Source organism: Platichthys flesus, chromosome 12, assembly GCF_949316205.1.
Source record: "Platichthys flesus chromosome 12, fPlaFle2.1, whole genome shotgun sequence".
In the NCBI taxonomy this organism is placed as follows: Eukaryota; Metazoa; Chordata; class Actinopteri; order Pleuronectiformes; family Pleuronectidae; genus Platichthys; species Platichthys flesus.
Genome location: NC_084956.1, coordinates 280,389 through 305,708, shown reverse-complemented (window position 1 = coordinate 305,708; position 25,320 = coordinate 280,389). Strand labels below are relative to the sequence as shown.

The 25,320-nt window shown below is 44.0% G+C and overlaps 4 protein-coding genes and 1 long non-coding RNA gene across 5 annotated transcripts; 3 read left to right on the top strand and 2 right to left on the bottom strand.

Moving 5' to 3' along the window:
- Positions 1–4,341: 4,341 nt before the first annotated feature.
- apmap (adipocyte plasma membrane associated protein) lies at positions 4,342–10,559 on the top strand. Its single transcript, XM_062401112.1, has 9 exons — positions 4,342–4,523; positions 6,035–6,151; positions 7,151–7,266; positions 7,578–7,670; positions 7,941–8,057; positions 8,131–8,305; positions 8,694–8,828; positions 9,551–9,743; positions 10,130–10,559. The coding sequence occupies exons 1-9, from the start codon at positions 4,432–4,434 to the stop codon at positions 10,337–10,339; spliced, it is 1,248 nt and encodes a 415-aa protein (XP_062257096.1). The 5' UTR covers positions 4,342–4,431; the 3' UTR covers positions 10,340–10,559.
- An 804-nt stretch (positions 10,560–11,363) lies between these two features.
- LOC133966267 (cystatin-F) lies at positions 11,364–13,923 on the bottom strand. Its single transcript, XM_062401113.1, has 4 exons — positions 13,770–13,923; positions 12,052–12,314; positions 11,619–11,738; positions 11,364–11,538 (listed from the first exon to the last, which is right to left on the bottom strand). Exons 1-4 carry the CDS (start codon positions 13,816–13,818, stop codon positions 11,440–11,442), a joined length of 531 nt encoding a protein of 176 aa, XP_062257097.1. The 5' UTR covers positions 13,819–13,923; the 3' UTR covers positions 11,364–11,439.
- A 1,341-nt stretch (positions 13,924–15,264) lies between these two features.
- On the top strand, positions 15,265–16,046 carry wu:fj16a03 (uncharacterized protein LOC335475 homolog). Its single transcript, XM_062401205.1, has 3 exons — positions 15,265–15,422; positions 15,505–15,606; positions 15,890–16,046. Exons 1-3 carry the CDS (start codon positions 15,377–15,379, stop codon positions 15,973–15,975), a joined length of 234 nt encoding a protein of 77 aa, XP_062257189.1. The 5' UTR covers positions 15,265–15,376; the 3' UTR covers positions 15,976–16,046.
- Positions 16,047–16,151: 105 nt separating this feature from the next.
- tspan14 (tetraspanin 14) lies at positions 16,152–25,233 on the top strand. Its single transcript, XM_062401204.1, has 10 exons — positions 16,152–16,372; positions 17,125–17,207; positions 18,887–18,967; positions 20,885–20,935; positions 21,021–21,167; positions 21,247–21,417; positions 21,524–21,649; positions 22,061–22,111; positions 22,183–22,296; positions 24,347–25,233. Exons 3-10 carry the CDS (start codon positions 18,887–18,889, stop codon positions 24,410–24,412), a joined length of 807 nt encoding a protein of 268 aa, XP_062257188.1. The 5' UTR covers positions 16,152–16,372; positions 17,125–17,207; the 3' UTR covers positions 24,413–25,233.
- Positions 23,772–24,259, bottom strand: LOC133966323 (uncharacterized). The gene is made up of 3 exons (XR_009923940.1): positions 24,146–24,259; positions 23,962–24,101; positions 23,772–23,905 (listed from the first exon to the last, which is right to left on the bottom strand). It is a non-coding gene; the product is annotated as an uncharacterized LOC133966323 (long non-coding RNA).
- Positions 25,234–25,320: the final 87 nt, after the last annotated feature.

The window sequence follows — 25,320 nt, the reverse complement described above, 5'->3', positions numbered from 1 at the left end:
CAAAACTATCATCAAGGCACCGAGTCGAGAAAGCTTCATCAGAATAACCAGTAGCTCTCATACAGCCTCAGCACCAGTCTACTGGTTTGTGTTGAGAGAGATGGGCGTGTTAACATCCTCTGGGGTCAGACAGGAGCGCAGCCTGGTGACGTCCGTCCAACTCGCTCTGAGGAGACGGACGTCCCCGGGACACAGGTAGCTCCGTAACTCGCAGCCAGTCGCAGGCCACTGAGAAGGCCCGTGGCGCTTTTTTCAAACACTGCCCCCCGTGGTCAAATGTGTAATTAGCGAATTTCTCAATGAAAAAATAATTTCCTCGAGGAAATTCTTAATGATCAATTAATCGATCGTCGATTAATTATGCCCATCCCTATCCACAACACAACCTTTATCTGATGAAAACCGACAACAACACAAAAGCATTAATACAAACTGTTCCTGCTGGTTGGACAGAAAAAAGTAAACTGAAACATATGGGATTTCATTCATAATGAGATATGATCTAATGATTTATGATCTAATGAGATATGATCTGATGATTTATGATACAGAGAGAGACACACACAATGACACACTCTGAGTGACTGAGCTGCCAAACTGAGTCACTCTCCCTAGTGACTCTCACCAGTGACTCTCACCAGTGACTCTCCCCAGTGACTCTCACCAGTGACTCTCCCCAGTGACTCACCAGTGACTCTCACCAGTGACTCTCACCAGTGACTCTCCCCAGTGACTCACCAGTGACTCTTTCAGTTACCCTCACCAGTGACTCTCCCCCTGACTCTCACCAGTGACTCTCCCCAGTGACTCTCACCAGTGACTCTCCCCAGTGACTCTCCCCAGTGACTCTCACCAGTGACCCTCACCAGTGACTCTCCCCAGTGACTCTCACCAGTGACCCCCACCAGTGACTCTCCTAAGTGACTCTCCCCAGTGACTCTCACCAGTGACCCTCACCAGTGACTCTCCCCAGTGACTCTCCCCAGTGACTCTCACCAGTGACTCTCACCAGTGACTCTCCCCAGTTACTCTCACCAGTGACCCCCACCAGTGACTCTCCCCAGTGACTCTCCCCAGTGACTCTCACCAGTGACTCTCACCAGTGACTCTCCCCAGTTACTCTCACCAGTGACCCCCACCAGTGACTCTCCCCAGTGACTCTCACCAGTGACTCTCCCCAGTGACTCACCAGTGACTCTCCCCAGTTACCCTCACCAGTGACTCTCACCAGTGACTCTCACCAGTGATTCTCCCCAGTGACTCACCAGTGACTCTCCCCAGTTACCCTCACCAGTGACTCTCCCCCTGACTCTCACCAGTGACTCTCCCCAGTGACTCTCACCAGTGACTCTCCCCAGTGACTCTCCCCAGTGACTCTCACCAGTGACCCCCACCAGTGACTCTCCCCAGTGACTCTCACCAGTGACCCTCACCAGTGACTCTCCCCAGTGACTCTCCCCAGTGACTCTCACCAGTGACCCCCACCAGTGACTCTCCCCAGTGACTCTCCCCAGTGACTCTCACCAGTGACTCTCACCAGTGACTCTCACCAGTTACTCTCACCAGTGACCCCCACCAGTGACTCTCCCCAGTGACTCTCCCCAGTGACTCTCACCAGTGACTCTCCCCCTGACTCTCAGGTCGGTACTGGGAGATGGTGCAGCGTCTCAGGGTCACTCAGTTCTACGGAGCGGTACGAGGAGCGCTGGGTGAAGTGGTACGACCGCTCGTCCCTGAGGGACGCTGGGATCAGGTCAGACACCGGATCTCACCGTCACTGAAATCAAATAATCTGGAAAATCATCTCACAGTAAAACACTGATGTTATGTTTCATCTGATTGATTAAGAAGTAAATGATGAATAAATAAACCAAAGATCATTGTTTGATGATCTATTGATTACAGTGTGTGTGTGTGTGTGTGTGTGTGTCAGTGTCTGCGTGTGCGTGTGCTCATGCAGTGGGAGAACCTATCAACCATGAGGCCTGGATGTGGTTCCAGTGTGGTTTGAGATGGACGGTGCCCTCTAGTGGACACCTGGTGGCAGACAGGTGAGACGCACTAATCACTAAACTAAACAGATTTTATCTCACTACACACCACTACATTACAACACACTACACCACACACCACTACACACATAACACACCACTACATTACACAACACCACACCACACCCTGCAGAGGATCAGTTGTGACCTAATTCCTGGAAATCAGCTGTGTTGTTTTTAAACTTAAAGTCTCAACCATCTGCTTCTTTCTCTCAAAGGAGAAAAATCCACAACAAATTAAGAAATTTACGGAAATTGAAGCTGCGAGGAAACAACTACCGCCCTCTAGAGGCAGAGAGAGGAATCTGACTCTTCTCCATTTGACCAAAAATAAAGATTCTCTACTCATGAGCTGATGACCAGCAGGTGGAGCTGTTCTGCTGCTGCACTAAAAACACTGCAGAAGAAGAGTTGACAGAATCAAAGATCACTCCCAAGTTCCTGATGTTTCATTGGAAGCAAGGACGATGTCGTCTAGCGCAGCTTCCTCATTAGATCATCTCCAGGTGTTTAGGGCCAAAGGTTCTATCTGTTTTAACTGAGGTGAATAAGAGAAAGTGTCGTCCTTTGTGTGTCGCTCCTCGCCCGGCAGAGGAAGGAGCGCCATGAGCCGTTCTTAGGCATCGGGCCGGTTCTCATGGGAGAGAAGGTGAAGATTGAAAAGTGATGAAAAGTGGAACCTTCATGTTCCGTCGGTGTCCGACTCAAACAACCACATGGTTCCTAATAGAACCAGGTGTAACCATGGTAAGAGTGATGCACCTGAGTGCAGGGAGTGGCTCGTCTCCGGATCCTGAGCAGAGTTTAATAAAAACAATAAAAACCTAAAATCTGCCGTTAGATCAAAACATAAAGTTCATGGACAATCTCTCCTCCAATCAGCTTCAGATCTGATCTCCTATCAGTCCCTGCATCTCGTTAACCCCACTTGACCTTTAGATGTTAGAGTGCCTGGTCTCTGTCTCTTTAATCTTTCAATTAAAAGCAACAGCATCTGTTTTCTTTGATTACCAGACTTTCAGACGTGTTGGATGAAGCCTCAGATTCATTATCCGCTCGGTTCCAGTTTCCCTCCCTGATGAAATCTGTCGAGGTTTCTTCATCAGTGTAGATTAGATTAGATTAGATTAGATTAGACCTCAGTTTCCTCGTCAGAGGAGACGAGGGCAAAGGTCACTTTCTCTCAAATCCTCTCACACAAACACAAACTGCACGTTGACACATTTTAACACAAACTGCACGTTAACACATGTCAACACAAACTGAGTCTAGGCAGATAATAAAGACATTAGTCATACCTGTAGCTGCTCAGTGTTTATTGAAATGTCTGTCTCTCTCTGTCTCTGTCTCTGTCTCTGTCTCTCTTTCTGTCTCTGTCTCTCTCTGTCTGTCTGTCTGTCTGTCTGTCTGTCTCTGTCTCTGTCTCTGTCTCTGTCTCTGTCTCTGTCTGTCTGTCTGTCTGTCTGTCTCTGTCTCTGTCTCTCTCTGTCTCTCCATGCAGGTAAGCATCAACCTGCATGGAGAGGATTCAGTCAGAAGAACATTCTGAAAACTCATCAGCTGATTCACTGGGGACAGAAACTGTTCAGCTGCTCCAGCCACAGCTTCACCACCAGGAGGAGCTACAGAGAGCACAAGCGTCCCAACCAGGTCTGAACCAGGTCTGAACCAGGTCTGAACCAGGTCCCAACCAGGTCCCAACCAGGTCTGACCCCCAGGGGACGTACCACGAGACAAGATCTGCAGTTATCGGGGACACTCAGTCGGCCCTCACCAAAGTTTAAATCAACATCTGGTCGGTGAAGTGGAACTCATCTCTCCAGACTCCTCCAGTCCCCAGGACACCATGTCACCAGCTTCCTGAAGATAGGTCCATGTGTTGAGAGTAGTGATGTCAGAGGTGTCCACCACAGTGTGTGTCCACAGAGTCGGTGTGTGTCCACAGAGTCAGTGAGACAGTGTGTGTCCTCAGAGTCGGTGTGTGTCCACATCATGTTCTTCTAACGTGTCCTCACTTCACGTCCACTCGTCCTGTAAACAGATTCATTCATTTGGTCCAAACACCTTTAACAGTTTTAACACAACTTGTGAATGTTTTGTGTTCAATATACAATAACGAAATAAATGATGGACATGTTTTAATCTATCTGTTCACATTATTTCATTAAATATATTTTTCTATAATACATTTTTGTATTTATGTATTTGCTTATTTTTCTTAAAAACGCAAACTGATGACAGTTTTGTTGGTGGGACTTTTATTCTGAAGCAGAGCGGAAGTTGTTGCTGATGCTCGGTCCCTGTTTCCTGTTTGTGTTCCGGGTTCATCTCATCGCAGCGCTCCGGTCCAAGTCCGGAACTACGAACCGAGCCGAGCGTCATGAACGAGTCTGAGGGACTCCGCTTCCGGCGGCAGCACCGACCGCAGGTGCTCACCGACGAGCTGCACGAGCACCGGTACAAAGGTCCCGGGTAAGAACCTGCCGGAGGCCGCGTCACAGCCCTCCATCACCCGACTGACAGCAGCGGAGACCGGGGACAGATCGGTCCCCACCGGTCCCGATCTGGTCATGATCGATCTCTCATTTAAACTGATCTTTCATTAATTCATCTTTGATTTAGGTCTCCATGTCCTCAGTCTTCATGTCCTCAGGTCTCCATGTCCTCAGGTCTCCATGTCCTCAGTCTTCATGTCCTCAGGTCTCCATGTCCTCAGGTCTCCATGTCCTCAGGTCTCCATGTCCTCATACACTCATGTCCTCAGTTCTTCATGACCTCATATACTCATGTCCCCAGGTCTTCATGTCCCCAGGTCTTCATGTCCTCAGTTCTTCATGTCCTCAGTTCTTCATGTCCTCAGGTCTTTATGACCTCAGGTCTTCATGTCCTCATATACTCATGTCCTCATACACTCATGTCCTCAGTTCTAGTATAGAATCCACCAAACTGGATCCCCCACTGCGACCTCTGACACGCGATCCACAAGTCGTAATCCATGGTGCGGCCACAGAGGCCCTGGATCTGCAGGCGATAAAGCAAAGGGGTCAAGGGTCAGAAACATGGTAGATGGTGTCTGCCTCCCCAACTGAAAGTGGTAGATGATTCCACAGCCGAGGAGCTTGATGGCTGAAGCTCTGGCTCCTCCTCTTCTTTCAGAGACTTTAGAGACGACAGCCTGAATTCTAAGAGTGCTCTAGAGGGTTGATAAGGTACTAACAGCTCTTTAAGGTAAAAGGCTCTATATTATTTAGGGCTTTGAAGGTGAGGAGGAGAATTTTAAATTCTGTTTAACTGGAAGCCAGTGTAGCGATGCTAACACAGGAGACATGTGGTCTCTGGTCCTGGTTGTCTTCAGGACACGTGCTGCAGCATTTTGGACAAGCTGTAGAGTCTTTAACGACTTACTGCAAAGTTTAGTTCGGCATCTTTTTGTGAAAGGACATGTCTGATTTTTGAGATATTACGCAAGTGGAAAAAGGCGGGGCTAGAAATTGGTTTTAAGTGACTAATTCTGCAGTTCTTCATGTCCTCATATACTCATGTCCTCAGGTCCTCATGTTCTCAGTTCTTCATGTTCTCAGTTCTTCATGTCCTCAGGTCTTCATGACCTCAGGTCTTCAGGTCCTCATATACTCATGTCCTCAGGTCCTCATGTTCTCAGTTCTTTATGACCTCAGGTCTTCAGGTCCTCATATACTCATGACCTCAGGTCCTCATGTTCTCAGTTCTTTATGACCTCAGGTCTTCATGTCCTCAGGTCCTCATGTCCTCATATACTCATGACCTCAGGTCCTCATGTCCTCAGGTAGGAAGACCAACAACCTAAGAAGAGACACAGTAGGTCCAGTAATGCACCTTGATGGTTGCTATCTGCCAATAATCTGAAGAAAGAAGAATAAATATTGATTCGAAATCGAACAGTGACTGATGAATGAGGGAAAATGTTCAATCAGCCACTTCCTGTTTGTCACTTCCTGTTCCAGCACCTACAGTGGAAAGGTGTTTCAGGTGACGCTCCTCGCTCTCGGTGGATTCCTGCTTCTTCCTCTGCTCGTCTTCGTCCTCATCTTGGAGTCTCCCATCCAACCCGATGCCTTCACGTGAGTCACACGCTAATCTACATACATGTACATAACATGTGGCCCCGAAAAAGAGCTGCTATAGATTCACTGTGTGAATGTGAAACTGTGTCGTCAAGTCTAGAAAACACCTCATAGATCCAGACCATATAGATCCAGACCATATAGATCCAGAACATATAGATCCAGACCATATAGATCCAGAACACCTGTGTACCATGTGTCCTGATGGATCAGCAGGTAGCTCCTCATGCTACCAGCAGTGAGGAGGAGCAGAACCCAGAACTAGAAGGAGTCAGGGAGGAGGCGCAGAGAGCAGCTGTCTGTGGACAACACGTTAAGAACATGTCCTGCTTCTGCCTCCATTTCACCTGTTAGGGTTAGGAAACTGAAGCAGAGCAGAAACTGGTTCACAACCACTGGATCACAACCACTGGTTCACAACCACTGGATCATAACCACTGGTTCACAACCACTGGATCATAACCACTGGTTCACAACCACTGTATCACAACCACTGGTTCACAACCACTGGATCAAAACCACTGGTTCACAACCACTGGATCACAACCACTGGATCAAAACCACTGGTTCACAACCACTGGTTCACAACCACTGGATCACAACCACTGGTTCTTCGGATGCTCACTTTGATCGCTGACGTTTTACTGCTGTGATTCTGTGATGATTAAATGCTCCCTTCTTATTTTGTGAGCAGTATATTTTATGAAATTCTAATATTTAGAATGAATATTTTATAAAGTAGTTTTAATAAAAAGGTTAACAATTATTTACATTTTAAGGAAAAGAAGTCGTACAGTTTAAAGAGTAAAGTCATAATATTGATATAAATTTTAGAAAAAAGTTTGCAATGTGAAAAATAAGTATTTAAGTAAAATGCAAAATGTGACAGAATTCATAGTTAAAATATACATATAATAAAAACATTTTAAAAACAAAGCTTTTAGTTTAATAAATATGTGGTTGCTTTCCCCCTGCTGGTTGTAATGTGTGCTGCAGGCTGAAGGAGCCTCCGCAGATGAAGGGCTGCTGGGAACCGAACCTGAAGCTCCGGGAGGCTCAGAGACTCTTCGAGGACCAGATCCTCGGACCCGAGTCCATCGCCAACATTGGAGGTCACTTAGTTTGATTGTGTTTCATGTTTTGAATCTGGATCAGGAGTTCCTCAGGGCTCCATCCTCGGACCTCGGACTTTTCTTTTGTTAATGTGTTTCTGTTTTTTCTTGTTTGTTTGTTAATAAGTGACTGGAAAGATCAATGATAATGAAAATAATTATCGCTGAATGAGCTGATAACGACATCAGAAAGTTTTATTGAATGTTTCCTGCTCAGAGATGAAGTTCATGAGAAAGACTGAGAGCTGAAACTGACTTTAGTTCAATGTGAAGATTAGAGGAGTTTATCTGACGGATGTTGGTCTCTGCAGATGTTTTGTTTTCGGGAACAGCTGACGGGAAAATTGTGAAGCTGATTGGTCGAAGAACCCACACAGTGACGAGACTCGGGAAACTTCCCTGTGGTGAGAGGAATATTCATGAAACGGTTAAATAAAGGTTTGACCAGGTTTAGTTTGAAGTTGAGTTTATTTAAATGTAATGTTCATATTGAAAAAGCTGTAAATAAAGTTTGATTCTGTTTAGTTTGGTTGAATGTTTAGTTTTGTATTTTATCAGTTTAAGTAGATTTTAACTTTGATCATTTTAATAAGGTTTTTTTGAAGTAGTGTGATGTGTTGAAGTGTCTGTAGGTGAAACGCTGCGTTGTCCTGACGCTGTGTCGCTTCCTGCAGGTTCTCCAGATGAGGAGTCGAGCTGCGGTCGACCTCTGGGGATCCGGGTCGGACCCAACGGGACGCTGATCGTAGCCGACGCCTACCTGGGTCTGTTTGAGGTGAACCCCACCACAGGTGAGGACGGTTAGCGTGTGAAGGGACGTGTCCCCAGTAGGAGCTTCGCCCTCTTAGCTTTGTCTCGTCTCAGGTGAGACGACCACGTTGGTGTCGGGGGGGCAGATCGTCGCCGGCAGGAAGCTGTCGTTCATTAACGACGTGGCGGTGACGCAGGACGGGAAGAAGGTGTACTTCACTGACTCCAGCAGCAGGTGGCAGCGCAGAGATTACCTGCACCTCATCATGGAGGCCACCGCTGACGGACGGTACGATGCACACAACGGGAAACACACACGTGACACCCAGCACATTTATTATGTCTACACACTTTAGGTCGTTAACATAATATCAAAATGTAGAGTTCACACTTCTTCACCGAAACGTAATTGTGTATTTTCACTTCCTGCAGGTTTTCAAATTAAAGTCTGCTGTTGTTGTTCAGTTGTTGTTTGGTTTAGTTTAGCTAAGTTGGATTTTATTTTTAGTTTATTTGTTTAGTTATGTTTGTTTTTGTTTAGTTTGTTGGATGCTAGTTTAATTTAGCTTAGCTAAGCTTGGTTTTGGAAAATTTAGTTTAATTAGTTTGGTTTAGTTTAGTTTACCTTGGTTTAGTTTTGTGTTTCACATTAAAAGTCAGTTCCTGTTGTGTTGCAGTGTGTTGGAGTTGGACACAGAAACCGGAGAAGTGACGGTGCTGATGGACAACCTGAGGTTTCCAAATGGAATCCAGCTGCTGCCGGATGAGGAGTCGGTGTTAGTGGCTGAAACCACCATGGCTCGGATTCGCAGGTTCGTCACGTGGGCGGAGCTCCGACGTCCTGTAGCAGAGGTTCAATAGACGGAACTTTATTCATCCACACATCGGGGACACTCACTGGTTACAGCAGGTCCGAGCGAGGCAGACAAGAAATAAAGAATTTAAAAGTTTAAATAAAAATAAAGAATTTAAAAGTTTAAATAAAAATAAAGAATTTAAAAGTTTAAATAAAAATGTTATTAAATAAAGTTTCAACAATCTGTCCACAGAGGATGAATTGTACATGGAAAGTAAAAATAATCGTTTGTACACAAGAGTGAGACGATTGTACGACAAAATCAAGTGTGCAAATAGTTTCTGCCTTAAAAAATAGATCTGAAATGTGCATAAGAGAGAAACTGTGCAAATAGTGTCTCTCAGTGCATCACACCCCCGGAGCCTGTGGCATAGAACCCAGCAGCAGCCACCAGAGGGTCATAGAAAGTCCTCAGTGTCCTCTGGACCCTCTAGTCCAGGACGTGTGTGGACCAGTTGTTACTGAGGTGAACACACAGGTGTCGTCCTTCACAATGTGTCCACATCCTGGACTTTCTCCTGTGTGTGTTCAGACGTGTCCGAGTCAAATGAAGTTTACATGTGTAATAAACAGGAAGTACAGAATCTATTATTATTAATATTATTATAAATCTCCAGCAGTTTGCTGTCAGTCATATTCTCTCAGGTCACCAGCTGTGTGCATGTGTTTCTGGAGCAGAGTGCACGTGGCCGGGCTCAACAAAGGCGGGATGGACACCTTCATGGACAACCTGCCCGGGTTCCCCGACAACATCCGGCCCAGCTCCAGCGGAGGTTACTGGGTTGCCATGGCAGCGGTGCGGCCGAACCCCGGATTCTCGATGCTGGACTTCCTGTCCCAGAGACCCTGGATCAAGAAGCTCATCTTCAAGGTAAAACAACCAGATCTAGATCCAGGTACAGATCTAGATCCAGGTCCACGTCTTGGATGTCAGAGCAGATCCAGGTTCAGATCCAGATCCATTTTCAGGTTCAGATCCAGGTCCATGTTCAGATCTTAATCCAGGTTCAGGACTAGATATGGATCAAGATCAAGGTCCAGGTCCAGGTCTTACTATCGAGACGATTTAGCCTGCTAATTGTTGCCCGTATGATTATGTTTGAAAACTGACGAAATGTATTTTAAATGATGTCACTTCCTGTATTTGAGTGATGTGTCCTGTACAATGACCTGGATGTTAAAGAGAACGTCCACTAGAGGGCAGCTCAGAGTCAACACACAACTGACGCCTTTGTCTCCCTCGTCCTTCGTCTGCAGCTCTTCAGTCAGGACGTCCTGACCAAGTTCGTCCCTCGCTACAGTTTGGTGGCGGAGCTTCACGAAGGCGGGATCTGCACACGCAGCTTCCACGACCCCAACGGCCTGGTGGCGGCGTACGTGAGCGAGGTCCACGAGCACGACGGGAGTCTGTACCTCGGCTCCTTCCGCTCCCCGTACATCGCCAAACTCGACCTGCGCAAGGTGTAAGAACACACAACACAACTCCGCTGTCGCACCTTTGTGAGTCAAAGAGACGGAGATGGCGTGTGACATCAGGACGAAGCATGGACCGGACCAATGATGTCACGAGGACGCAGGACGGAGGTCGATGACTCATCGACGCAGACGACGGATCAGACTCAACATTTGTGTTTATTTTAGTTTTGAGATCAGATCTGATCGATCAATAAATGTGTTTCTATGAAAATAGAATAATCCTGGTTATTTATTCAGAAAATTAATTAGAAACGATTTAAAAGGAGATACTAGCAAATTCAATAATCAAGTTTTTTATGTCTATAAAGTTATTTATATAATTACAGGTTAATCTACGGAGGCGTATTGCATTCACTTGAAAAAAAAAATGTATCTCTCTGAAAAACAGATAAAGATAAATATATATATAAAAATCCTGTTTTTCAAACTTTTTTTTTCCTGTTTTTACGAGATAGTGACGTTTAGCGTTACTTAGAACGGTTCCGTTAGAACCCCTTTCAAAACAAGAGTCCCAACCACCAACCTGCTTATACACATCAACCTTCCATAATAAAACCACTAACAACTCACTGTCCTCTACCTGTCTGCAGCAAATACCCCGAAGGATGGTCGAGACTTTCAACTGATGTTTTCAGGTTTATTTGAAACTTGACTGAAGGTTGATGTTTACTTCCTGTTATAACCAGGTTGGTGGTTGGGACTCTTGTTTTGAAAGGGTTCTTAAGGAAAGGGGTTCTATCGATAGAGAAAATTGTGAAGGAAAATAAACGATCGTGACGTCCCGATTCCATAACCATCTCTCGTGTCCTCCGATACGCTCAGTATTAATCAAAAGTTTTGAGAAAGAATCTTGAAATTAGTCTTTTTACAAGAAAATATCCTAAAATTGACTAAAATCATGAAAGTGATGAATTCAGATTTCGATTGAAAATGTGAAAACTAAATGTGAATTATTAAGTTAACTGATCTTTCACCTCAATGAGATCATCATTCCTATGTAAATGAAATAAGCAGATTATTATTAAACAGCTTTTATTGCTTGCAAAGTGTTGACTCGATGACGGACAGGTGAGACCATGTGACCACGTGGTTCATCGGATCCGGAAGCTTCTGGATTTACAGAAGAAAATCTGAATGTTTGTCTCGTGTCTCCAGGGAATCACCCAAATGACGGAGTGACACTGAAACACCTGAAACACAGTTTCACATGTTACTGATCACGTGATGCAGTAATGTAATGGAGTACTTCAGAGTCAAAGTACTGTCGGACCTGGTGTAGTCGACCTTCGGGTTGGAAGCGACACCTCGACAAGTCGCTGTCGTCGTCTCGTTTACGACAAACCGTTCTGGAAAGGTCCAAATCGACGATGTAACGAATTCCTTTAACGATCTGAAACATCAAACACATCTGTCACCGTGGAACATCTGGAGCCTGAGCTCAAGGATCACATGATCTGACACATGATAAACTTTATTTACACAGAACTTTAAAAAAATGTTAACAAAATACTAAAGTCATGTGAAGTTTGTCTATGATTTTATCATAATAGTGAAGTTAAATTCCTTTTAAAGCTCAAACTCAACGACCTGTTTTTATGATTGAAGATAAAAACACAAATGAATTTAAGTGTAAAAGATTAAAATCCGTCAGATATTCTACATCCGTCAAACTTCCTGCGTCGTGTCACTTCCTGTTGTCGTACCTGTCGCTGCGCTCGGCGGATGGCAGACGGCTTGAAGAGGAAGGCATCATTTGATTGGTTGTTGAAGGAGTAGGCGGCGGCGAGCACGACCTGCTGGAGGCTGCGGTCGTCCCTGCTGATGTTGGACAGAGAGCCGGGCATGGAGCGGCCATGATGGAGGCCATGATGGAGGCCACGATGGAGGCCACGATGGAGGCCATGATGGAGGCCATGATGGAGGCCATGATGGAGGCCATGATGGAGGCTGCCGATCACACTCATCTCTGAACCGGAAAAATATCAAAAGTTTGTTCAAATCAATTTTCATCACTGTCGTCAGGACGATGTAAGCAGACTGATGATGACATCATCAGTGCTGATGTTTATGAGTTGCACCCCCTCCTCCACCAATAATATGAGGCCACGGTGACCGTTGACCTCTGATCAGCTCATCTGTGTCTGAGACAGACCTGACCACCAGGTGTCGCTGAACTTTGGCTTCGATACGAGGATATAGAGGCCCCCCCCATCATGGCTGGTTATGGAGGCAAAGTGCGCTCATCCAGGATCAGTGAAGCCTTGTTGCACTCACCTCTTCCTCACTTGATCTCTAGTTTAGCTTCTTCTGTATTCATAATAAATTGGTTTCAATGTTTATTATTTGTTCAAACATACACAGCCTCTGTTCAAGTGCTGGGAGACAGATTTGGGTGAGCCCATTCCCAGTGATGTGGGGGAGAGATCTTACACTGTTCATCTATTTGCACCAGTTTCCCTCAGTGCAGGATTCTAACGCTGAAGGGGGGGGGGGGGGGTGTTTGTTCATCTCTTTGTTATTAACTGGCAACAATAACAAGTATTGGATGAATGACTAATTGTTTCTAAATTTGAAAATCAATAAAAAAAGTTACAAAAAATAAAAATATATTATGGTCATTAGCAGTGAGTACAGTTGGGTATCATCTGCATAACTGTAATATAATCATATATATTATAGAGCTGCTTTTATACAAGTAGGAAGTGACGCCATCAGTGACGTCACCCTGAACATCGGACATTAAAGCAGCACTATAAAACAGTTACTGAGCAACAGCGCCCCCTGCGGCCACACAAAGTGAGCCAATGTGTTGAGCCCTGAATGCTGCATATTACCCATGATCCTCTGCTTCCTGAACCTGAAGAGCAGCAGCTGTAACAAATCTTCATGTTTAACAGTTTCCTGCTGAATACTGGAGATAAACTCTGGTTGTTAATAACGTCAGAGTGAAGCTGAACTGATCGGAGGTCAGCTTCACTCTTCAGCTGGTTGTGTCTGTGACTCTCAGTCAGTTGTTCTCTCAGGAGATGGAAGCCACTCACCAGAGTCACAGAGAACAGACGCTCACACATCAGACTCACTTCATCCAGCTTCTGCTTTTAAGAAGAAGAAAAGATGACTCAGCAGTTTAACTTCACACATGGTGAAATTCTGAGCTCAGGTTATTTACTTTCATCATTATAATGATGATTATAGTTATGACGTCACTTCCTGCTGTCCACTGGTTTTTCCTCAACGCCGCTTAACGAGATTTGATTTTTTGATTCTTTCACTCAGAGTTTGTGTTGAAGTGATATCAGAGTTAGGGTCTGATCACTTTGTGACATCACTTCCTGCTGCTGAACCTTCCAGCTGACAGTTCTGGATCAGAATCATTAAATCTTATGTTTTAGAGTCTGAGAGAAACAGGAAGTGATCTTACCCAGAGCGGCGCTGGCGGCGAGCAGCAGCAGCAGCAGCTTCTCTCCCATCTTCACTGTCTTTGTGCAACAAGTTTGTTTGTTTCCTTTGACAAACCACACACATCAGACACACACCAGCCAATCAGCCTCTTCTTCACAAGTGTGACATCACTTCCTGTCAGCACAGTGACTTCCTGTTGAACCTCTGTTGAGGAGCTTTCTGTTTTCATCTGAAATTAATATCACGCCATGACAGAAAGAACATAGATCTGAATTGAATAAAGCAATTATCAATCAATCATTTTAACTGAACACAATTAACAATTAACACATTTGAACATTTTCAATTTCCATCTTTTCAAATGATCAAAACATTTGGCCCTGATTTGGCCCCATAATTTCCCAGCATGCTCTGCATATCAGCCATGTATTTACTGATCACATGACTTCAGTCCCGGCCTGGGAGAGGCGGTGGACTTATGGCAGAGAATCCAACGGTGGTCTCTGGTTCGACTCCACGGAGTGACAACACAAAACATACTTGGATCTGTTCCCCACTGTCCAAGTGCCCCTGAGCAAGGCACCTTACTCCTCCAACACCTGCTCCCCGGGCGCTGTGCATGGCTGCCCACTGCTCTGTGTGTCCTCCTGTGTTCACCAGATGGGACAAAAGCACAGGACATATTCCCCCATTTGCATTCGGTGGGACCAATAAATGTATCTTATCTTCTGAGAGGAAGGAGCCAATCAGAGGCATCGATCTTCCATCTGCACTTTAACATATTTATTAGTGTTTGTTTAATAAACAACACAAACAAGGACATCACGCGTTAGATGTATCATCTGAGGATCTTTATTTATCAATGACTTCTTTGTAGTTGTACATTTCAGGACCATACCTTGAGTAAAAAACTTTTTTAACAACACCACGAGGGAACCAGGAGAACGACGGGTGGCACCACAGAGATGTTCCCGAGAAGAAGAAGCAGCCTCAGGGAAGCTGAGGAGCTTCAGTGGAACAAAGAGCTGAAGGAACTGAAGGTACCAAGCTGGAACACCATGACGCTGCATCACATTCAGAACGTCACTGAGTCATAATGTCTCCTGCTGCAGATGTTTGGACAAAAACCTGATCATCACCTGCATGTCCCCGCCCCTGATTCGTCTTCAGGAACTTTACTGAAACACTTCACAACGAAGATTACTGCAAACCAGGCTCCGCCTCTTTCTCTAAGAGACTCCTGATAGGTGGACGCTGTGTTGGTCCAAATCTGCCCTGATAACTAGGGTTAAGCTCTATTCATGATATACATGTATTCGTTCATGTAATAAAAACACATGCTTGTATCTTTTTAATATAGACATAGACTCCTTATAGAAGGCCCCTCGCAGACACGTCCAATGAACACTCCTGTTACGTAAAACTCACAGACACTGATCATGACTCAGCAGAACCACCCTTCCTGGATTTGACTCATCAAATCCAGGAATGATCAAAGTTTAGTCAAACAACAGAAGTTTGTGACGGTTCAGTGAACCTTTGTGTTTGTGTGTTTTGCGTCAGATAAAGTCCGGAGTCGTTCACTCGTCAGTTCAGCTTCAGTCACACGAACAGAAAACCAGAACCATGAAGATTCAGCTGCTGCTGCTGCTGCTGCTGCCGCTGCTCTCAGGTAGCTGCTCTCTGTCTTCTGAAGGCTCCTCACTTCAACACGTGTCTCAGCTGTGTGCGACCTGTTTGTGTTTGTGTTGCAGCTCAACAGTTTTCCATCCAGTGTTATGGTGAGGACTTTCTGATGGTGAACAACATGCTGCTCGACTGCTCCAGCGCAGTCAAACAGGCCTGTTACACCCGAGGTGAGTCCTTCACATCAAGCTCAGAAACATGGAAACCATCAGTCACACTGTGAACAGGGAACTGCAGCTATATGAATAGAAAGATGAATTTGAACTAAATCATATTTGCAGTATAATTCCTTGTGAACTTTGACATTGATCAAGGAAAGATTAAAAGTTGGAAGTGGTTTTGAACTTATAGACATTAAATGATTCTCCAAATCTGAATGTTTGTGATCACACGGATTCAAAAACGTACCGGGGGAGAACTTTGAATCTCAAATGATGAATTTCCTGTTTGCAGATAACGGTGAGAAAGGCTGCACTCGGCTGGAGAACTGCCAGAGAGGCGGATGGACCTGCTGCTACACCAGCCGCTGCAACGCCTGACCAATCACAGCCCGGGAAACTAATGGAACATAATGTGAAATAAAGCTGTGAGGGAGACGTCCCAGAATGCCGAGGGGTGTTTGTCTTTCTCTGTGGGTCAACATTGACTTTTGACTGAATTCTATTTGGTTTGATGAAAAACATTGACTGCAAAACCTTCAGCTCAGATAAACCAGGTCGGATGAACAGAGTTTATAAAAAAGCTCTGAACACAAACTATAAGAAGTGATGGATATTGAAGAGGAGTTTGAGGACGACACAGGGGATAGAGCGGGTGTTCTGCAACAAGAGGGTTGCTGGTTCGAATCCCACTCTTTCCCATCTGCATGCCTAAGTGTCTTTGGCAAGATACTGATCCCAAAATTGGCCCCTCATAAATGCTGAGTGGACTAAAAATGTAGGTCGCTTTGGACAAAAGCGTCAGCTAAATGACATGATTCTGAAGTATCTATACAGGACAAGAGAACACAACATTACAAACACACAACTTTACTATGTGATATGATTTAATATAATATAACACATATAACCAAATATGATTTAACATAATACAATATATTATAATATGATATACTATGATTTAATATAATATAACATATATAACCAAATATAATATAATTTAATATGAACAAATATGTTATAATATGATATGATATCATTTAATAAAATATAATATAACATAATATAGTATAATATAATATGATTTAATTGTATTGTTGGAATATAAAACACAACATTGCAAACACACAACTTTACAATAATATATAATATAATAAAATATGATATATGATTTAATATCATATAACATATATAACCAAATATGATATAATTGAATATAAACAAATATAATAAAATATAATATAATATGATATGATATGATATGATATGATATGACATGATATAATATAATTTAATAAAATATAATATAACATAATAAAGTATAATAAAATATGATTTAATTGTATTGTTGGAATATAAAACATAACATTACAAACACACACCGAATTATATAACACGTATTTAAGAAAATGACAGATCAAAACGTATTAGATATTAGTTTAGTTTGTATAAAGAGTTCTGCAGTTCTTCATCTGTCCAGACGGAGGCGGCATCACTTGTATTCGTGTGTGTGTGTGTGTGTGTGTACAGCTGTGCAGAGGGCAGAAGAAGAAGCCTCATCCGGAGTGTGTTGGTTTGATTCCCTCAGAAACAGAAGATCAACGCGAGCAGAGGTAAGACTCACGTGTTCACACCTGGTGTCTGCCACCTGGTCACACGCGTTCACACCTGGTCACACGTGTCCACTCAGCTGCTCCTGCTCCTCGCGTCACTCTGTGTGTTAGCATTAGCTTGTACTGTTAGCCTCCAACACACCGAGGCTCCTCGGGGTCTCGGTGAAGTTTAATAACGTAACTACAGCTAGGACGCGTTGCCCCCTGACCTCTGACCTGAGGAGACACGCGTGTCAAGGTTTAAACAAACCTTCACGTTTCTGTTTCATCCAATGACTAGCTTCCGCTATGCTAACTGGTTAGCCTACAGGAGCTAACTGCTAACAGTGTGTCGGCTTTTCTGTTAGAGGAAGTACAACACATGAAAGAGAGAGAGAGACAGAGACAGAGACAGACAGGCGGGGAGAGGGTGGACAGACAGATGGAGACAGACAGACAGACAGACAGAGAGAGGATGGACAGACAGATAGTGAGAGAGAGAGAGGATGGAGAGAGAGACAGATGGACAGACAGATAGAGAGATGGAGACAGACAGACAGACAGACAGAGAGAGAGAGAGAGAGAGAGAGAGAGGATGGAGAGAGAGACAGATGGACAGACAGATAGAGAGATGGAGACAGACAGACAGACAGACACAGAGAGAGAGAGAGAGAGAGGATGGAGAGATAGAGGCAGACAGACAGATAGAGAGAGGATGGAGAGCGAGACAGACAGACAGATAGAGAGAGAGAGGATGGAGAGATACAGAGGATGGACAGACAGATAGAGAGAGGATGGAGAGAGAGACAGACAGATAGAGAGAGAGAGAGAGAGGATGGAGAGATACAGACAGACAGACAGATAGAGAGAGAGAGACAGACAGAGAGAGGATGGACAGACAGATAGAGAGAGAGATCACCTGCAGACCTGAGGAGGTGAACTGAAGCAGATTATTGATCCACTGTAGTTTTCATCCAGTGAGTGTAAATTATTTTTCAGTGACATTTAAAATGTAGAGGGCGGGGCATGAGGTTCACATGCACACGTAGACTGTTGTTATGAATCTTACACTCTGTTTAATAAACAAGGCCCCGGACTCTAACTCTAAAACTCTAACTCTAACTTTAACCCTAACTCTGTGAAGACCCAGCTGCTTCCTGTCGAGCGTGACGAGAGCTCAACAGGCTGCGGGGGGGGGGGGGGGGGGGGGGGGGCGCTGTCTTCTGGAATCATAATACAAACCCACGATCGGACTAAGATTTCAGTCTTAGTTTGAGAATCGTTACAGCACTAATGTAGAACATACATTTAGAACATACATGTGAATCTAGATGAGGAACATATGTAAATATATACATGGATCCAATATCAATCAATCACATGATATGTGTCTCACAGATGTTCAAAAGGATCAACTTCCTGTTTTCAACTCAACACGAGTCAAATAGAAACTTAGTGATCAGTGATGAAGATCAGTCCCATGTGACGATCCTCTCCAGGACACAGGGAGATCATATATATGACAAACATACATGCAGAACATGTTAATGTTTTTAGAACATGTAAGTAAATATCTGTGAAATATATCTGTAAATATTTGAATGTGTATATAAATGGATATGTGGAATATATCTCTGTAAATTTCTGTCTATGATATATGTACCACTTCATATTTAACGAGAGCATGTTGTGATTGACAGATGTATTATTATCGATATGAAAACACTGAGGTGAGCTGCTGCTACAAATATCTCATGTTCAGCTACAACATCATCTTCTGGGTGAGTCCACGTTCACATGATCATATGTTACAATCATCACATGTCACACTGATCACATGACAACCTGCTGTTTACACGTTTACCTGCTGGTGAGTTTTAATGATCAGCTGACCTGCTCCTGGTTCACTTGGACAGATCACTCACTGTAAAGCTCCGCCCACTGACCAATCACTTCCTCTGAACCATGGTATCATGTGTTAAGGCCAATGTATGCTTCTCCGTTTTGACGGACAGATAGGACCGCCTTCTTCGCCGTGGAACCTCCTCTTTTTTGTGCAGCTCGGATTTTTCTATCTACGTCGGCATGGCGGAGAGCCTACGGATAGCCCTTGGCTGTGATTGGTCCGCTGACGACAGTATTTCGGAACAACATCATTTCCGGACCTCAAACTTCCTGTTTCATTTCCTATATCACAATAAACGTAAATCACAACTACGATTCTACGATTAATTTGTGTTAAGCCAGCGGAGTTGTCCGGCTGACGGTGGCTGGTTAGAGCCCTGACGGCATGTGTGTACGGTCACATACGGTTATAAAGAACTTTCATAACGGCGCTAGCGTCCTAGCCACCATGCTAACTGATGTAACTGTGCAAAAACACGCTCTCACGACTCTAATTCCACGGCTATCATGAGACTGTTTGACAGGTTAGAAGCAAACACTTGGTAGTAGTTAGTATCGGGAGTCCCTGCTGACTGTGTGTGGAAGCTGGGGGGGGGGGGGGGCTAGCTGCCTCTGTGTAGCTTCAAGCTGTTGAATTAGCAACGCAGTTCGGAAACAATACCGGGGAACTGCTGCGCTAAGAAACGATAACAAAAGCATTATGACCCACTGGGTGTCACTTCATTTTATTGAGTTGCCATTGTACACTGTGTGTGAGGAAAGCCGGGAGCAGGTAAATAATGAACGTGGACTTCTTCTGAGAGCTCGTGAGGTAGGCTTCTCTAAGCTCGTCTTCCGTTGCGCGACCTACTGTTCTGGCACCGAATTTGTTTTCAGCACTGGAGAACTATAAATCAGAAAGTGTCCGTAACGGACTCAGAGAAGCATACATTAGCCTTTAGGCCCAATCCCATTTCAGCCCGTAGCCCCTCCTCTTCGGGCTGTCCCTGTAGCCTTTTGGACAGAGGGGTAACCCTAACCCTCACTTCGAACCTAGGGTGACCCAGAATGCCTTGTGAACCACCCAAGCTGGAAGAGAGACCCACAATGTACTTTCTCCATTAATAAGATGTAAAAATTCCGATAATGATGATCTCAGTTTGGTATGATTTTCAATTAGCAACCTTAAAACAAAGTATCCCAACGCGCTAGCATGCTAGCGATCTTTGTCTTTGCATGATAAAACCATATTTTCACATTATGTTAGTTTGTCAGTCCGTCCCGTTCCCGTGATCGAGACCTCAAGAACTTCTCAAGGGAATTTCTCCCCATTTGGTACAAATGTTCACTTGGACTCAAGATGGAGTGATTGTACGTCAGTGGTCAAAGGTCACAGTGACGTTACACGAATGTGGAAAATTTAAAGATGTACTAATATGTACATGTAACTGCCCTGGTTGGCTGCGGTTTGAGGAAGTGATGTCATGACTTCCTGTGTGGTTGAAGAGGAAGTGAGCTGTTATGAAACATCCTGAGCCTCAGATGTTTTCTCAGTTTGATATCAAAGGATTTTCTCATTTTAGGTTTATTAAAATAAAACCGTATTATATTTGACGTATTTGTCGGAGTGAGTGTGGAGCTGACACAAAGCTAGACACACACACACACACTTACACATACACTTACACACACACACACTCAGCAGAGACGAGGTACATGGAAAGAACCAGAGCAGCACGTTGTCTGCTCACATATATGAACATCTGGACACATACGTGTGCTCATGTCTAATTGCTGGTGTGTTTGTGTTGCAGCTGGCTGGAGTCGCATTCATCGCGGTTGGTTTCTGGGCCTGGAGTGAGAAAGTGAATAAACACACAATGTCAGGAAGAACAGTAGAAACCACATCAACATCTGTCTCCATCTTAATCCCTGAACATCTGTTCACAGGGCGTCCTCGTGGACCTCACCCAGGTGACCCGGCTTCATGGATTTGACCCCGTGTGGTTGGTCCTGGTGGTCGGTGGAGTCACCTTCATCCTGGGCTTCGCTGGCTGTGTGGGAGCTCTCAGAGAAAACATCTGTCTACTTAAGTTTGTACGTTATACACATCTGTACGCTACAAACGTCTGTACACTTCAGTTTGTTAAACGTCTTCTACGTCTGTCGTGGTCAGTTTTCAGGCGTGATCGGCTTCATTTTCTTCCTGGAGCTGACGGCGGCGGTGCTGACGGTGGTTTTTCAGAGTCAGGTCAGAGATTGGATCAACGAATTCTTCCTGGCGAACGTCAAAGCGTACCGAGACGACATCGACCTGCAGAACCTGATCGACTCGCTGCAGAAAATGGTGACTCGCCAAAGTCGACGGTTTTATTCTATTTCACCTCAATAACAAAGGTTCTGCTGCTCACGGTTCTTTTCTCATGTGCTTGATGAATTTGCTCTTGAAACAGAACCACTGCTGTGGAGCTCAGGAACCCGACGACTGGGAACGGAACGTTTACTTCAGCTGTAACGGAACCCATCGCAGCAGGGAGAAGTGTGGAGTCCCTTTCTCCTGCTGCGTCACAGATCCAGCTGTGAGTGGATTTCTGATCAAGACTGATCTATACACAGAACTGGTCGCCATGGTTGCATACTTCCACTTAGGCCCAAATAAACTCCTCCTCACTTCATCATCTCAGATCTGGTCATTTCAAAGTGAATCATTTTAAACACTACAGATTCTGACTAGGAGACTTCGAGTAGAGGTCCGAGTGAGTAGTTCTAATAGAACTCTAACATAGTGCCGCTTTGCTGCAGCCCCTTTGAAACCATATTTATTTGTATGTCTGATTTATTTAATCACAATAACAATGTTCTCAAGGGATTAAGGAAAAGATCCCCGATCAGAATTTGTATGAAGTGAACCTACAACCCTCTGTTGGATTCCATTTCATCCTTCAGCAGTTTACAAACAAAGGTTCTCCTGACGTTGTGTGTTTGTTCAGGATTCGGTGGTGAACACTCAGTGTGGTTACGACGTGAGGGGCCGACCAGAGGTGAGGTTCTAACAGGAAATGTGACAACCTCATCAGAAGAGCATGTTGTGTAACGTTGTGTTCCTGTGCAGAGTGAGTGGAGTGATCACATCTTCACTAAAGGTTGTATCACAGCGCTGGAGGACTGGTTACCTGGAAACCTGTACACGGTGGCCATCGTCTTCATCGTGATCTCGCTGCTGCAGGTAACACACACGGCTAATACACAACTCGTATATAACTCATTCACAACTCGTACACAACTCATACACAACTCGTATAAAGCTCGTACACAACTCGTACACAAATCGTACACAACTCGTACACAAATCGTACACAACTCGTATACAACTCGTATACAACTTGTATACAACTTGTACACAACTTGTACACAACTCGTACACAACTCGTACACAACTCGTACACAACTCGTACACAACTCGTACACAACTCGTACACAACTCGTACACAACTCGTACACAACTCGTTGACAACTCGTATACAACTCGTATACAACTCGTATACAACTTGTATACAACTTGTACACAACTTGTACACAACTCGTACACAACTCGTACACAACTCGTACACAAATCGTACACAACTCGTACACAAATCGTACACAACTCGTACACAACTCGTATACAACTCGTATACAACTTGTACACAACTTGTACACAACTCATACACAACTCGTACACAACTCGTACACAACTCGTACACAACTCGTACACAACTCGTACACAACTCGTTGACAACTCGTATACAACTCGTATACAACTCGTATACAACTCGTATACAACTTGTATACAACTTGTACACAACTTGTACACAACTTGTACACAACTTGTACACAACTCGTACACAACTCGTACACAACTCGTTGACAACTCGTACACAACTCGTATAAAGCTCGTATACAACTTGTACACAACTTGTACACAACTGGTACACAACTTGTACACAACTGGTACACAACTTGTACACAACTCGTATATAACTCATACACAACTCGTATAAAGCTCGTACACAACTCGTATACAACTCGTACACAACTCGTATACAACTTGTACACAACTCGTACACAACTCGTTGACAGCTCGTACACAACTCGTATAAAGCTCGTACACAACTCGTATACAACTCGTATACAAATCGTACACAACTCGTATACAAATCGTACACAACTCGTACACAACTCGTACACAACTCGTACACAACTCGTATACAACTCGTATACAACTCGTACACAACTCATATACAACTCGTATACAAATCATACACAACTCGTATACAACTCGTACACAACTCGTACACAACTCGTATACAACTTGTACACAACTCGTACACAACTCGTTGACAGCTCGTACACAACTCGTATAAAGCTCGTACACAACTCGTATACAACTCGTATACAAATCGTACACAACTCGTATACAAATCGTACACAACTCGTACACAACTCGTACACAACTCGTACACAACTCGTATACAACTCGTATACAAATCATACACAACTCGTATACAACTCGTACACAACTCGTATATAACTAACCTGCAGCTAATCTACATTAATCTATTGTTATCGGATTTTTGTTCTCGTTTTTTCCTTATTGTGTGTGTGTGTGGCACACATAATATATTTATGTATAAAACTACACAGAAATAAACTGACACAGTCACCTGTCTGTCTGACCACCTGTCTGTTTCTTTTTCTGTGAGACCACCTGTCTGTCTGACCACCTGTCTGTCTCTTTGTCTGTAAGACCACCTGTCTGTCTCTTTGTCTGTGAGACCACCTGTCTGTCTGACCACCTGTCTGTCTCTTTGTCTGTAAGACCACCTGTCTGTCTCTTTGTCTGTCTGACCACCTGTCTGACCACCTGTCTGTCTCTTTTTCTGTGAGACCACCTGTCTGTGTCTTTGTCTGTGAGACCACCTGTCTGTCTGACAACCTGTCTGTCTCTTTGTCTGTAAGACCACCTGTCTGTGTCTTTGTCTGTGAGACCACCTGTCTGTCTGACAACCTGTCTGTCTCTTTGTCTGTAAGACCACCTGTCTGTCTGACCACCTGTCTGACCACCTGTCTGTCTCTTTGTCTGTAAGACCACCTGTCTGTGTCTTTGTCTGTGAGACCACCTGTCTGTCTGACAACCTGTCTGTCTCTTTGTCTGTAAGACCACCTGTCTGTCTCTTTGTCTTTGAGACCACCTGTCTGTCTGACCACCTGTCTGACCACCTGTCTGTCTCTTTCAGATGGTTGGGATCTACTTGGCCAGGACGTTAATCTCCGACATTGAAAAAGTCAAACTGACCAACTGAAGGCTCTGTTGATGTGGGCGGGGCCTACATCAAGGGGGGCTGGCTTTACACTAGGTGTAATTGACCAACTTCCTGTGCCGCCCTCTCTCTCTTCCTTTTGTTCTTTTCTTTCGTCTTCAGCCTTTTTAATTGCCTCTGTGAACTGCCACCTGATTGGCTGTTCCGGTGCCTTATTCAGGAAGTTGTCTGTTATGATGACATACTCAGAATCAGGCGAATACACTGAAACTTCAATATAAAAGCACACAGCTAATTGGTATTTTCATGATCGGGTTCAAGTGTTTCCTCTAAAAACACAACGAAGAACAGAATCCGGATTTTTGAATTGATTGATTGTTGCAGTTCTCACTGAACATATGTAGTAAATACTGAATCAGTGTGTACTTCATACTCTACTTACTACATATATAAACAGTTTTATATAGTACATACTGTACTTAGTATATACAGCACATAGTACATACATTTTATATATAGTACAGTATATAGTAAACGTGGTATAGTATGTACAGTATAGTAGAGTACACACAGTATTTACAGTACATAGTATATCAGTATGTAGTCGTCAGTAGAACTCCCAAACAAAATCAAAACAGTATGAATCAGAAATCATTCAAGTCAAAGATGTGAATACTTTGAATACAAAGTTTTGTTGAATAAACTTTTCAGGATGTTTTCAGCTTTAATTCTTTCAACTGTTTTCTGTTGGTTTTCATGTGTCCGTGTTTAAACACAAGGGGACTTTTATTCTGAAGGGATTCTGTTTGTGTAAAGTAAATTTGTACTTTTTTATATTTCTACAAAATAAAAGTTTGTTCTAAGTCTGTTCGAGTTGTCTGTTAATCATCAGATTATAAAATTCAATAAAACTTTTTATACAGGACGAAATACAAACATACATGATCATA